At 31.9% G+C, this 15,786-nt stretch overlaps 2 protein-coding genes across 2 annotated transcripts; both read right to left on the reverse strand.

The window, feature by feature from the left end:
* Positions 1-2,393: 2,393 nt before the first annotated feature.
* On the reverse strand, positions 2,394-4,834 carry LOC134714055 (uncharacterized). Its single transcript, XM_063575300.1, has 3 exons — positions 4,805-4,834; positions 3,779-4,594; positions 2,394-2,447 (listed from the first exon to the last, which is right to left on the reverse strand). The coding sequence occupies exons 2-3, from the start codon at positions 4,581-4,583 to the stop codon at positions 2,428-2,430; spliced, it is 825 nt and encodes a 274-aa protein (XP_063431370.1). The 5' UTR covers positions 4,584-4,594; positions 4,805-4,834; the 3' UTR covers positions 2,394-2,427.
* A 7,035-nt stretch (positions 4,835-11,869) lies between these two features.
* Positions 11,870-13,716, reverse strand: LOC134714056 (uncharacterized). The gene is made up of 3 exons (XM_063575301.1): positions 13,691-13,716; positions 12,609-13,505; positions 11,870-11,919 (listed from the first exon to the last, which is right to left on the reverse strand). The coding sequence occupies exons 2-3, from the start codon at positions 13,492-13,494 to the stop codon at positions 11,900-11,902; spliced, it is 906 nt and encodes a 301-aa protein (XP_063431371.1). The 5' UTR covers positions 13,495-13,505; positions 13,691-13,716; the 3' UTR covers positions 11,870-11,899.
* Positions 13,717-15,786: the final 2,070 nt, after the last annotated feature.

The raw sequence follows: 15,786 nt of genomic DNA on the forward strand, positions 1-15,786 counted from the left end.
GATACTACAGATACAGTTAAGTCGGCTTCATATCTTGACTTACATCTAGAAATTGACAATGAGGGTCGGTTGAAGACAAAACTTTACGACAAAAGAGATGATTTAAGCTTTCCAATTGTGAACTTTCCATTTCTAAGTAGCAACATTCCAGCAGCACCTGCATACGGAGTATATATCTCCCAATTTATACGATATTCCCGTGCTTGCATTTCCTATCATGATTTTCTTGATAGAGGGTTACTGCTCACAAGGAAGCTTTTAAACCAAGTTTCCAAATGGTGAAGTTGAAATCATCCCTTCGTAAATTTTACGGACGCCATCACGAGTTGGTTGACCGTTATGGAATAACCGTTTCACAAATGATATCGGATATGTTCCTTACGTCGTAACTACAATCCCCTTCCCTTTCATGAATTTGACTTACCGAATTAGACTATTTACCGGATTTGTAATCACATAAGCAACACGACGGGTGTCGCATGTGGAGCAGGATCTGCTTACCCTTCCGGAGCACCTGAGATCACCCCTAGTTTTTGGTGGGGTTCGTGTTGTTTATTCTTTAGTTTTCTATGCTGTGTCATGTGTACTATTGTTTTTTCTGTTTGTCTTTTTCATTTTTAGCCATGGCGTTGTCAGTTTGTTTTAGATTTATGAGTTTGACTGTCCCTTTGGTATCTTTCGTCCCTCTTTTAGATATACATTGAGCTTACTAAATCCCAGGTCATTTTATTTTTTCAATTCAACTTAGATTTTCATCAAACTCTACAACTATCTTCGCAATATATTGATCTTACTGAATCATAGGTTGTTATTTAGTTTTGTGTACTTCTGTCAAATTTAAGAATTTAATTAATCTAGGTCAAAAAGCTACGATATTAGAAATATATCTTTCCTCATATTAAATTTTAGTTTTTATAACACAAAATGGTGTCTTTTTTAAGATTACATTTTTTTCAAATCAGCTTGAACCAAATAAACACCTTTTTGTGTTAAAACAAAAATTTAATATCATGAACTTTCATAACAATCCTTAATAACCTTTTAAAAAAAAGATATGTGTTTCAAAGTTACAGTAAAAATTTATTTAAATCAAATCTTAAAATATGTTTTTGGTCAATTTAATGACACGGAACTATACATGGTTTATTACATCAGTACATGTGAGTTTTACAGGTAAAAAGAAAGCCCTTTTTTTTCTCAAACTCGTGTATTTCTTATCTAGTGAATTAAAAAAGCTTTGCGATTTAAATTTCACAGGATGTTGCGACTTTGAATAAATGTTATTTAGAATTCAAAACTCTCTGGTAGATGTGATCTTTTTCTTATTCTTACAGTTGATGTTGTACTTCGTGACATGGATTTGTTTTCTCGCAATATGTCTATGACTTTTGATCGAAAGTATACTACTGTTGCCTTATTTATATATCAATCTGTAACCTTCCAACTGATTTAGTGTTCAACGTCACAATCAGTCTGCAAAAAGCATGACCTTTTACAGTTAAGTTTTGAAGAGTCGTATTTACATTTACATGCATTAAAAATAAAACGATTGCCAAAATTATGATGTTGTTGTTGTTATTGGTTTTGGGAGGTGGCTTAGTTATGTAGTAATTGCTCCTTAAATTCATATATATAAATATTATGTATATATACTTTCAGTCTTTAATTTTATTTTTAGTATTAAGTTTTGTCGTGTAACTATATGAAACTTTGACGAACATGGTTGACTGAATTACTAGGAAATATATATATATTGAGAGACAAAAAAAAGCAAAAAAAACCCACACATATCAGAAGGTACATGTACTATGAAAAATTATTATGTGAAATCGTGTAAGTCAAAAGGGCTCTACATGACCATGCAGCAATACTGCCTAATCCAATCTGTGTATATATGTGAACGTCAAGATAAGAGACAGACTTAATTGTATCGTGTATCCAGTTAATGGAAAAGTTGGAAAAGATGTGTTCAGCATAGTCACAAAAAATTGCACTACTCAGTAAGAGAAAAACATTTTCTTAGTATATAGCAACAAAAAAGTTAATGAATACTGCCAACATTTTTTCTTTCATCATCAAAAGTTCCTGTATAAAGTCATTTTCCAGTGAAATAAGGAAAACCTCGCAAAGAATAGTAATTTCATTTCCATGTGATAAGTAAGGTTTAATATCTTGCATGGGGTTTTTTTCTTTCGAAAATGTTGGCTTTTGTTTCTCGTTTTATCTTTTTGGTCGCAGTAATTCGTCCACAAATGGTTTTCAATTGAAATGTTTATATCTCTATATTTCCATTAAATGGTATTATAGAAAACAAAACGTGCATGAAAAATCAAGAAGAAAAAGATTTATATTTATTTTAATATTCATAAACCATTATAAAAAAATCTATAAAACATCGACATCAATTCATCATGGACTTCTTGGATTCTAATATGTTCCTTTTTTACCTGCAATGACAAAAATAATGTTGAAATAATAGCTGATTGCATTGCATTATTAAAGAAAGATTTCAGTTCATATTCTCAAAAGATTTTGTTAAATGTACATTCCGCTAAAATTTCTCAAACTTTCAGTTTTATGTCTTCTACGGTCGTTCATATCTGTTCTTATTCTTCCGTACATCTCCTTCTTTTCCTTCAGTTTTTCAGGTTTGATTTAAATAATTGGTATTAAATTAATCTAAATAATTTTCAAATCAAACAAAAAGAATGCACAAGGTTTATGGAAAACGACTTGTCGCATACAATTTCAAAGCTTATTTCAAATTTTTCAAAACCTTTCAAATCAATAAAATTGAGAAAGGAAATGGTAAATATGTCAAAGCGACAACCACCCGACCATAGAGCAAACAACAGTCGAAGGCAACCAATGGGTCATCAATGTAGCGAGAATTCCCGCACCCGTAGGTGTCCTTCAGCTGGCCCCTAAAATATGCATAATAGTACAGTGATAATGGACGTCATACTAAACTCCGAATTATACACAAGAAACTCAAATTTAAAATCATACAAGACTAACAAAGGCCAGAGGCTCCTGACTTGGGACAGGCGCAAAATTGCGGCGGGGTTAAACATGTTTATGATATCTCAATCCTCCCCCTATACCTCTAGCCAATGTAGAAAAGTAAAAGAATAACAATACGCACATTAAAATTCAGTTCAAGAGAAGTCCGAGTCCGATGTCAAAAGATGTAACAAAAGAAAATAAATAAAATGACAATAATACATAAATAACAACCGACTACTAGCAGTTAACTGACATGCCAGCTCCAGACCTTAATTAAACTGATTGAAAGAGTATGCCTTCATCATATGAATATCAGGTACAATCCCTCCCGTTAGGGGTTTAGTATCATACTATCATAAAATATATGAAAAGAACATAACCCGTGTCATGCCAACAACTGTGTTTTTAGAAATAAATGTGTTTAGTTTCATGTTCATTTGTTTATACCTTGCTATGCTTAAGTCTTAGTTTAGAAATATCAATAAAGTCTCCATAGAGTGAAGCATAAGCAATCAATGTAATATTGTAACAAAGTATTTTACCATATACCACCAAAAGTTATAAATTATCCAATTCATTCATCATGCGGCATGATTTGTTTAACGATTTCCTTTCACACATATTCGTTTGTCGGAACAACGTGACGAACGAATGTCATTTTGTATGAAACCCTCTTAAGTTACAAGCTGGCAACTGTATTTGTATTATAATTAGAAAATTTCACATTTACATAACAACTTTTTCTTCTTTTTAGTGATGTAGGATTACTTACCTCCAAATTTACCAAAACTGCTCAATCCACTTAGACCTCGTCTTCCATTTATTAGTCCACCATTCACACCAATACCATTACCATTCAAACCACCAATACCATTACCATTCAAACCACCTACACCGTATGATCCAGAACCATTTAAACCACCAATACCATGAGATTTATAACCATTCAAACCTCCAAAACCGGATGATCCAAAACCATTTAAACTACCAATACCACCAATACCATATGATCCAAAGTTATTCAAACCACCATATGATCCGAAACCATTCAAACCCTCATATGATCCAAAACCATTCAAACCACCAATACCATATGTTCCGTAATTGTTTGCACCACCGTATGCCCCATTAATACCATATGCTCCATAACCATTCAAATTGTTATATCCTTCAATTCCTCGACCGAATCCATTACCATTAAAAAGTCCGATATTTTTACCGTTAAAACCGTAATTTTCATTACCACTGAATCCGTTCAATCCTCTGCCATGTAGATATCTGTATCCAGGATATCCACTTTGAATACTATATCCATTGTATCCAGCAATACCACCAATGTTTAATGGTGAACCGTAACCATAGGCGTTGTTGGAATATCCCCCGTATCCGTATCCTGATCTACCATAAGTTGGATATCCAAATCCACTATATCCTTGGTATCCAAAACTAGCAATATTACCTGGTCCGAATGGATTTCCATATGTTTTCAGGTTATGTGTGGGACTGTATCCTTTTTCACCGGCCTCCGATGCAACGAGTCCGAAAAGCACAAAAGAAATCAATACTATTGGTGTCATGTTTGTTGGTTCTGAAACGATTTTCAATAATTCGTCAAAATAAAAAAAATAATAATAAAACCTTTAAAACATAAACAAAAACGGATCACCGAAAATGCTTAAGTAGATTAATGAAAGATAAAAGTTGTAAATAAAATATTGAGTTATGACGAATTATGACGATTAACATGATCTTTTGTGAGAGAAAGACGAATATCTTTTAAAGCAAATCAAGTACTTACCTCTGTAATGATCTATGCTGGTGTGTTCCTTGTGATACGTATTGTTTACTGCGTCTTATATAATATACTCACTGACCACACATTATGTTATAATCAGTTATAAAATAAACATTTAACAATGATAAACCTGTAAAGTGGGTTTAATTAACAAACAAAACCCCCAAAAAAACGGTTTACCACAATGATAGAAAATATTGTCATCAATTATTTGTTGCTATTATTTTACCCTTTGTTATCTTGGTTTAGGGACTTTCACCTATTAGTAATATTTGAAATTCATATAATACAAGTGTAATTCAGTATTAGGAAAATTTCCCATTTTATTTAAGTATTCGTACACATTCATTGATATCCAAGTTGTGTATTTCTAATTATTTGTGTCGTTTAATGTTGTTTCATTTTTTGCATTTTTAACACTGTATTTGCAATTGATCTATTCAGACTCGGACTTTTTAAACCAACGTTAACTGAGTTAAAAGTTTAGCTAGCTTAAAATTCAGGTTTAATCCACCATTTTCCTAGTCATAAAATGCATGTTTCAAATTCAGGAATATGCCAGTTATTATCCGTTCGTTTTGATGTGTTTGAGCTTTTGATTTTGCAATTTGCTGAGGGAATTTCCGTTTTAAATTCCCTTGGAGTTCGTAAATACATTTTTTTTACTTTACTTCTTGCATTCATTTTCATTTTTTTTTTAAGAAGTTGAATTATGATTTTATTCTTTTGGAAATGTATAAACAATCGTCTACATAACAATGTGTAGAAATACTAAAGACCGAATGACATGAAACCATGCAAAATCAGGGATGATACAATGTACTCTTGAAGGTCTTTCATATCCTGCTCCAAACATATCACCTGCTGTATCGTTCATGGTAATGGCATACTCTTACAAAACGTTAGTCAGATGTATACCTGTGTAGAACGTTTATACAATAAAGGCGAAAATTACTAGAGGAACAGTCAAACTCATATATTGAAAATAAACTGACAACGCCATGGTTAAAACTGATAAAAACAAAACAGATAATAGTACGTGAGAAACAACATAAAAAAACTGAAAACTGAGAGTCGAGAACCCCACCCCAATCTGGGGGTATGATTGTGTGTCTCTCATAAAGGCATTGTGTCTATCTCGGTTGCTCATTCCATTTTTTTACTGAACTATAATAACTGTTATATAATTCGGAGGATAAATAACCGATAGCACACCTTTTAATAAACCATTTTCTTCGGGGCATGCATTACCAAATAATGAATATAACATTTACCCGTTGGTTGATAACGTTAAATTTGGTTAGTTTTCATGGCTATCTCCCCTTTTTCAATTTATTTTCCGGCTCGGCGTGTTTGTTTCTTTTTCTTATATCGTATCAGCTGGAAATTATAAATTTCATATGCTAGAGTGTTGCTACAAACAAATGAAAAATAACAAAAGCTGAAATATATTTTTTTTTTATTTCATTTTGTTTATCTCTTGCACGAACAGTAAGCTACTTTTTGGGGTAACAACATTGTTTACAAAACTGTTCGACGACAGAGAAACTCATTCCAAATGATAGTTTTTTGGAATTTGAATTTGAAACCAAATTTAATACCCAGAAAAAAATCGAAATGAATTATTTGTCTCACAACAAAATACAATGAAAATTTTGCCATAAGCTGTCAAACGTACATTCAAATTCCCAGCTACCCTTTCCTTTGTTATGAGTTCAACTATTTTAAAAACATTCATGTTCTTTATGATATATTTTTGTCAAAATTATATGTTTTATTTTCACAAGCCATCTCTGACCTAAAAATGTATAAATACAATATATTTATATTTACTATTCTTTAATAACATAAAATAATTTGACACTTCTAACCAATACTGTAGAAATGTCATAGATTCGAAAATCACAAAACAGCAAATATTGAGAATGTTTCATAAACCGCAAATATAGAAATGAAGAACACTTTTTTGGTTTATGTAAAAATATATCATTAATTACAATATCTTCATTGTGGTTAACCTTGAAAACATAAATAGTCTATTGCAATGGTTCTTTGTTGCTTTGTGTCTTTTTTTTTAACAAATATTATCAGAAATTGAAAATGTTTCATAAATAAACTTATCATAGATACCAGGACTAAATTTAGTATACGCCAGACGCGCGTTTCGTCTACAGAAGACTCATCAGTGACGCTCGAATCTAAAAAAGATAACAAGGCCAAATAAAGAAGAAAGTTGAAGAGCATTGAGGACCAAAACTCCTAAAAGTTTTGACACATACATATAAGGTAATATTTGCCTAAGGTAGAAAAGTCTTAGTATTTCAAAAAATTCTAAAATTTGTTAACAGTAAATTTATAAATATAAAAATATCAATGACAATTCATGTCAGCACAAAAAGTGATGACTACTTGGCCTGTGATACCCTCGGGGAAATAAGTCTCCACCAGCAGTGGCATCGACCCTGTTGTTGTAAATAAACTAATTATAGATACCAGGACTTAATTTAGTATACACCAGACGCGCGTTTCGTCTACAGAAGACTCATCAGTGACGCTCGAAACCGCTAATATAATAGTGGATAACACTTTTTTGTTGTTTAAGTACAAATAAATAATTTATTACACTATTATCTTCGCTGTGGTTAACCTTGAAAACACATATCGTCTATGGTCGTTCGTTGCTTTATGTATTTTTAATAATTATCAAAACTTGCGGTTTGTGATTACAGTATATAGGTCACAGCGTTTACAGAATTTTGTCATTGCTAACTTAAATTGTTTATAGCTCGCAAAAAAGCAGGTTCAACATTTATTCCGTGTGACGATTTCTGAAGTCATGATGTTGCATAATAATATTGATGATAGGATAGGAATAACTTAAATTTAGGGATCGGATTCGGGTTTTGAGGGTTCTATTTTGAATTTTTGTGATGATTGTTTTGAGTTCTGGGTTTTTTTTTCTTTTTAAGCGAGTGTATGGTATCCGAAATTAAACATACACAGGCAAATTTCACTCACATCGATTTCACGTAAATTTAAATTAACTTGATTTCACTTGAAATTCATGTAAAAATTCACATCAGATTTACGTAAATTTCAATTCACGTGAAATTCACATGAACATTTTCACGTAAGTTTCATGTATAAGCTTGTTTGAGGTGAATATCAAGTGAAATTTTCATATTAATTTCATGTTAGATTCATATGAAATTCATGTGGGCAAATTGCCTGTGTATATTCAACATATTTTCTGTACGTGTTTAGCTATTGGGGTATAAAAATATGCATTTTTTCTTGGAGTTAATGAAGGTCAAAATTAATACATTAAATATATTCAGAATTGAAGATTAAGTTTTGCCATTTGAATAGGGATTTTCCGTTTCGAATTTTCCTTAAAGTGCATTATTTTGTGATCTTACTTTTTATGTGTGTAAAAAATAACGAGAACACATACTGTGTTGAAACAGAAATTATCAAGATAATTGATCTGTTTATTTTAGCCATTTTAGAGTGTTATCCAATGCGCAGTGGTCATTTCCATAAAAATATGGTGTGCTTCTCTTATTTCTGTTTAGTTCTTTTATTGAAATGAGAAAGGGAATAGAGATTAACAAAATGAATGTAAAGTTAGCATTATATCTCAATTTGACTGTGATTTCAACAAGGCTTTTCCACGTCCACTTGTATTTTTGTCCATCTGATGAGTTAAGCCTTTTTCAACTGATTTTTATAGTTCGTTCTTATGTTGTACTGTTATACCACTGTCCCAGGTTAGGGGAATAGTTGGAATCCCGCTAACATGTTTAACCCCGCCATATTATTTATGTATGTGCCTGTCCCAAGTCAAGAGCCTGTAAATTCAGTGGTTGTCGTTTGTTTATGTGTTACATATTTGTTTTTTCGTTAATTTTTTTTTACATAAATAAGGCCGTTAGTTTTCTCGTTAGAATTGTTTTACGTTGTCTTATCGGGACCTTTTATAGCTGACTATGCGGTATGGGCTTTGTTCATTGTTAAAGGCCGTACGGTGACCTATAGTTGTTAATGTCTGTGTCATTTTGGTCTTTTGTGGATAGTTGTCTCATTGGCAATCATACCACATCTTCTTTTTTATATTTTCAGAATCTGCACTGTTCATTTTCAGAAAATTAAAGTTAACTCGACTCATACTCTACTGACATATTAGACATATGTGAAATGTACCGAAAATTCAGAATTCAAACCACAAACAATAAGACATAACACAATATCTAACCGAACCCACAACAGAAAGATTATAATGAATGTGACCTACCAAATTAGACTATTTACCGGATTTGTTAATACATGAGCAACACGACGGGTGCCACATGTGGAGCAGGATCTGCTTACCCTTCCGGAGCACCTGAGATCACCCCTAGTTTTTGGTGCGGTTGGGTTGCTTATTCTTTAGTTTTCTATGTTGTGTCATGTGTACTATTGCTTGTCTTTTTTTTCTTTTTTCATTTTTAGCCATGGCATTGTCAATAGATATAGGAAGATGTGGTTTGAGTGCCAATGAGACAACTCTCCATCCAAATAACAATTTAAAAAGTAAACCATTATAGATTAAAGGATGGCCTTCAACACGGAACCTTGGCTCATACCGAACAACAAGCTACAAAGGGCCCCAAAATTACTAGTGTAAAACTATTCAAACGGGAAAACCAACGGTCTAATCTATATAAACAAAACGTCAGTTTATTTTGGATTTATGAGTTTGATCGTCCCTCTTTTATAACTAGATACCTGAATGTTGGATGAATAAATACCGAAACACGTCGTATAGCAATGCAAATTCACAAGCCAAAACACAGTACTATTCGGAAAAAGGTCACGTTCGGTAATTAGCAGAAGAAGACATAGATTTCAAACCACAATCTAAGCAGACGTGGTCAAGGGTCGTTAATTAATTTCAGCAATCATCATAAAGATCAACCAATTCATGATGTTGCCCTAAAAGCAAACAAACAAACAATATAACATAACACACAACATAAACACCCAATGACTAAGCAACACGGACCCCCCCCCCCCTAAAACATTGGGATGATCTAAGACAAACAGACAAACAATGCTACATAAAATATTAACCCGGCAAGTCTAATTTACGGAGTCTCATGAAAACCATTTTTGATACCTGTGGTAGTCGTGTTTTTAAACCAGTGTTCATTCTTATGGAAACCAAATGTGCCTTTGATTTTCTTCTAGTATTCTTATTCTTTCGTTAAAACAAGGTAAAATTCAGAGATGTGCTTTTCAAGATGAATTTCAAGAACATAGATTTATCCTTAAATTTGAGTTCATGTTGTATACTATTGTTTTCTCTTTGAATAATTCATAATGAAAACAAGAAGATATGGTATAATTGTCAATGAGACAACCCCACATGGCATTGACGTAAGCAGATCCAGGTCACCCTACGACCATCGAAATGATAAAAAACAATATCATCTACCTATATAAATCTAGAATATATCGCGCCATTCCAACTAATCTCAAAATAAGAGGATGTAATAGATAGTGTAGGTCTAATAATATCGCAAATAACATAACCTTGTCGAGGCACCTGGTCTTCATCAATTTTCGATTTCATGAGTCTCTTCTCATTTTGTAATTTGTTTTCAACTATTCTAGTAGATTTGAACTATTGACATTACAACTTGGTTTATTATATAGACATTAAAACATGGTGTATCATAACGAAACCTCTCCGTCGTAGATCTAAGTGCAATACCATGGTTTTAGTGTTTTGTTTTCATCTTTTTGTTGATTTTCAAGTTGACCAATCTTTTCTAGTGACGTGTAAAATATTATGTACTGTTTTGATTTTTTTTTGTTTTTTTTATAATAGAGTTCAGAAATTATTGCAGGGTTTTTATAAATGTGAATGGTGCGACTAGGTGCATTCCTACATCTGATACATTTTTCTAAGTAGACATTTTTCAAAAATCCCAATAATTTACTGTCACTTTTGTTAAATCTACAAATATTGAAATATTTTTTTATTTGCAGTTGTTGTCTCAGAATGAACGAAGTTTTTATTTGCAAATCATACGTTGCCATATACCGTTCTCTTTTCTTCGACATCACCGAATAATGAAACAAAAATAAAAAGTATATCTGGAATGAGCAACACAGAAGTGTTTCGCAAAAGCAGAAGGCTAGTTCAATATGATTTCAACTTATATCTAACCATGGTTGTCAGACTTATATTGTTTCTTAAAATGTCCTGAACCAAGTCAGTTAACTATTGTTTCGTTGTTTTATTCTTACACTTGATGTTGTACTTCGTGAAATTGGTTTGTTTTCTCTCAATCTGTTTATGACTTTTAATCGGAGGTATACTACTGTTGCTTTTATTTATATATCAATCAGGAACCTTCCATCTGATTTAGTGTTCAACGTCACAATCAGTTTGCAAAATGCATGACTTTTTACAGTTAAGTTTTGAGGAGCCGTATTTATATTTACATGCAATAAAAATAAAACGACTGCCAAAATTATGATGTGATATTATGTTAGTCATAAGGACGCTACATGACCATGCAGTAATACTGCTTTATCCAACTTGTCTATAAATGTGAACGTCAAGATAAGATACAGACTTAATTGTATCTCGTCTGCAGTTTAATGGGAAAGATGCTTTCAGCTTAGTCACCAAAAATTGTATTATTCAGCAAGAGAAAATCATTTATATAGCAAAATGAAAAGTTAATGGATACTGCCAACATCTGTTCTTCTTCATCAGACGTTTCTGTATAAAGTCAGGCTCCTGTGAAATAAGGAAAACCTCGCCAATAATTGTTATTTCATTTCCATGTGATAAGCAAGGTTTATTTTCTCGAAAATGTTTTGTTGGCTTTTGTTTCTCATTTTACCTTTTTGGTCGCAATAATTCGTTCACATATTGTTTTCAATTGAATTGCTTCTCTATATTTCCATTAAATGGTACTATAGAAAACAAAACGTGCATGAAAAATCAAGAAGAAAGAGATTAAAATTTATTTTAATATACATAAACCATTATAAAAAAAACTGTAAAACATTGACATCAATTCATCATGGACTTCTTGAATCCTAATATGTTCCTTTTTTACCTGCAATGATGAAAACAATGTTCAAATAATAAGGTGATTGCATTGCATTATTAAAGGAAGATTTCAGTTCATATTCTCAAAAGATTTTGTTAAATGAACATTCCGCTAAAATTGCTCCAAAAAAACTTTCGGTTTTATGTCTCCTACGGTTGTTCGTATCTTTTCTTATTCTTCCGTACATCTCCTACTTTTCCTTCAGTTTTTTATGTTTTATTTAGATAATTGGTATCAAAATAACTTTCAAATCAAACGAAAAAAATGCACAAGGTTAATGGAAAACGACTTGCCCCATACAATTTCAAAACTTATTTAAAAAAAATCAAAACCTTTCAAATCAATGTTCATTTGTTTATTCCTTGCTATGCTTTAGACTTAGTGTATAATTAAAGATAAATTCTTCATAGAGTAAAGTATAAGCAATCAATTTAATATAGTAACAAAATATTTTACCATATACCACCCCATCTTAAATAATTATCCAATACATTCATCATGGAGCATGATTTGTTTTCCGATTTCCTTTTACTCATATTCGTTTGTCGGAACATTAATCTAAATCAATTAACGTGACGAACGAATGTCATTTTGAATGAAACACTTTCAAGTAACAAGTTGGCAATTATATTTGTATTAATATTATGAAATTTCACATTTAAATAACAACTTTTTCCTCTAGTAGGATTACTTACCTCCAAATTTACCAAAACTGCTCAATCCACTTAGACCTCGTCTTCCATTTATTAGTCCACCATTGACACCAATGCCATTACCATTCAAACCACCAATACCGTATGATCCAAAACCATTTAAACCACCAATACTATAAGATCTATAACCATTCAAACCACCAAAACCAGATGATCCAAAACCATTTAAACTACCAATACCACCAATACCATATGATGCAAAGTTATTCAAACCACCATATGATCCGATACCATTCAAACCACCATATGATCCAAAACCATTTAAACCACCATATGATCCATAACTATTTAAACCACCAATACCATATGTTCCGTAATTTTTAGCACCACTGTATGCCCCATTTATACCATATGCTCCATAACCATTTAAACCACCAATACCATATGTTCCGTAATTGTTAGCACCACCGTATGCCCCATTAATACCATATGCTCCATAACCATTTAAATTGTTATATCCTCCAATTCCTCGACCGAATCCATTACCATTGAAAGGTCCGATATGTTTACCATAAACACCGTAATTTCCGTTACCACTGAATCCGTTTAATCCTCTGCCATGTAAATATCCGTATCCAGGGTATCCACTTTGTACACTATATCCATTGTATTCATTATAACCGCCAATGTTTAATGGTGAACCGTAACCATATGCATTGTTGGAATATCCCCCGTATCCGTATCCTGATCTACCATAAGATGGATATCCAAATCCACCATGTCCTTGGTATCCCAAACTACCAATATTACCTGGTCCGAATGGATTTCCATATGTTTTCAGGTTATGTTTGGGACTGTATCCTTTTTCACCAGCCTCCGATGCAACGAGTCCAAAAAGGGCAAAGGAAAGCAATACTATTGGTGTCATGTTTGTTGGTTCTGAAACGAATCCGTTAAATAAAAGAATAATTATAGTACCTTCAAAAATAAGCAAATACGTATAATCGAAAATGAAATAAAAAAGTTGCAAATAAGATATTGAGATGTATATACAAAATATGACGTTAAACATGATCTTTTGTGAGAGAAAGACAATTATCTTTTAAAGCAAATCAAGTGCTTACCTCTGTAATGATCTATGCTGGTGTGTTCCTTGTGATACGTATTGTTTGCTACGTCTTTTATAATATACTCACTGACCACAAATTTTGTTATAATCAGGTATAAAAAAGACATTTAACAATGATAAACCTTGTATTATAAAATTGGTTTTTATTCAAAAAAAGAAAGAAAAAAAGGTTAACCACAATGATAGAAAATGTTGTCATCAATTATTTGTTGCAATTGTTTTCTCCGTTATTCTCATCGTCGTGGTTTGGGTTATTTACCTATGAGTAATATTTGATGTTCATATAATGCAAGTGTAATTCAGTATTACGAAAATTTCCCATTTTATTTAAGTATGTATTTCTGTTGCTCATCCATTTTGTTACGGAACTATAACAACTGTTATATAATTCGGAGATTCAGTTACCGATAGCACACTGTTTACCAAACCATTTTCTTCGGGACATGCCTTACCAAATCATGAATATGACATTAGCCGTTTGTTTATAATGTTAAATGTTGTTATTTTTCATAGATTTCGCCCATTTTCAATTCATCTTCAGGCTCGGTGATACAGATAACAGATATTGTTATACTTTATTCCATATGCTAATCAATGTAGCAAGAAGCTGAAATATTTTTTTTTAAATTTCATTCTGTTTATCTTGCACTAACAATGAGCTATTTGTTATGGTAATAAAATTGTTTACGATAGTGACCGACGGCGGAGACACTTATCTGAAATTGTAGGTTTCTGGAAGTTGAATTGGAAGCCAAATATTATCCCCAAATAAATCGTATTTAATTATTTCTCAAAACAAAAGACAACGAAAATTTGGTTGTTGTCCATTCGTTTGATGTGTTTTATCTTTTATTTTGTCATTTGATTAGGGACTTTCCTTTTTGAATTTTCCTCGGAGTCTAGTATTTTTGTATTTTTATTTTTAAAGAACATTCATGTTCTTTATGCTGAGTTTTTTTAACAAATTTATGTATTTTATTTTCACAATCCATCTCTGAACCAAAACTGTATAAAACACAATATATAAATTTTTACTCCTTTTAATGTTTTTATCAGTGTTTGAAGCAAATGACGAGAAAAATGAGTCTGTTATCGATGTAAACATACATTTTTTTGTATTTACTTAAACAAATGTTTTGCATGTAATTTAGACGAGTGGTTTGGAATTGTACTCATTTATTGTATGCATTTCCCAAGTAACTATCTTTTTTTTTTCGATGGCAATCTGTAAATTTAGTGAAAAACAGGAGTAACAATATATGCATTTCAACTTATTTATCCACGGAAATTCAATAAGGGCATAAAGTGTTGTCTTTCACTGAAGTTTTGCGAAGTTATTGATTTTATAACTTTTTTTTAATGTACTGCTTTTATCATTGCAGGTAAAAGTTCATATTAGATCCGGATTGGTAGCATAGAGACTCGTCTTTAAATTCTTTTAGCATTTCTTATATTTATTATTGTATTCTCAATTAAATGAATCATTTGTTATGTAATTTTGTCCTTTTATTGTCATACTTAACATTGCCATAAAAACGCAAGGTTCGGCTAGCTACAAAATCAGGTTCAACCCACCACTTTTCTTAAATGTCCTGTACCAAGTCAGAAAATTGTAGTTGTTATTTTCTAATTTGTTTCGGTGTGTGTTACATTGTCGTTTTTTTTTTTTGGTTGTTTTTGCACTTATGTGTTTTGTTGTTTCATTGATTTCCTCTTATAGTTGATGTGTTTTTCTGGTTTTAGTTTGTACCCCGGATATGTTTTTTCTCAATCGATTTATGACTTTCGAACAGCGGTATACTATGGTTGTCTTTATTTATGTACAAATTGTTTCTTAGTTAATTATGTTTTCATGAAAAATCATATATAGGAGGGAAATTTGCTCATAAACTCTTGGTGTCAGACAATCAATACTCTCCTTCCTAAGTAAAAGTAGCCCTACTCTGACACAAAATAGTGCTTTTATATGTCATTGAAAAAATGAAACTTTTGGTGCATAAGAAATATATTAAGACCATTTTTGAGTCCAAATTTACTTGTCTAAAAGTTGCATTATAAAAATTGAGGATTAATGCGCTCCATAGTAAACTA

This window comes from Mytilus trossulus, chromosome 4 (assembly GCF_036588685.1).
Source record: "Mytilus trossulus isolate FHL-02 chromosome 4, PNRI_Mtr1.1.1.hap1, whole genome shotgun sequence".
Lineage (NCBI taxonomy): Eukaryota > Metazoa > Mollusca > Bivalvia > Mytilida > Mytilidae > Mytilus > Mytilus trossulus.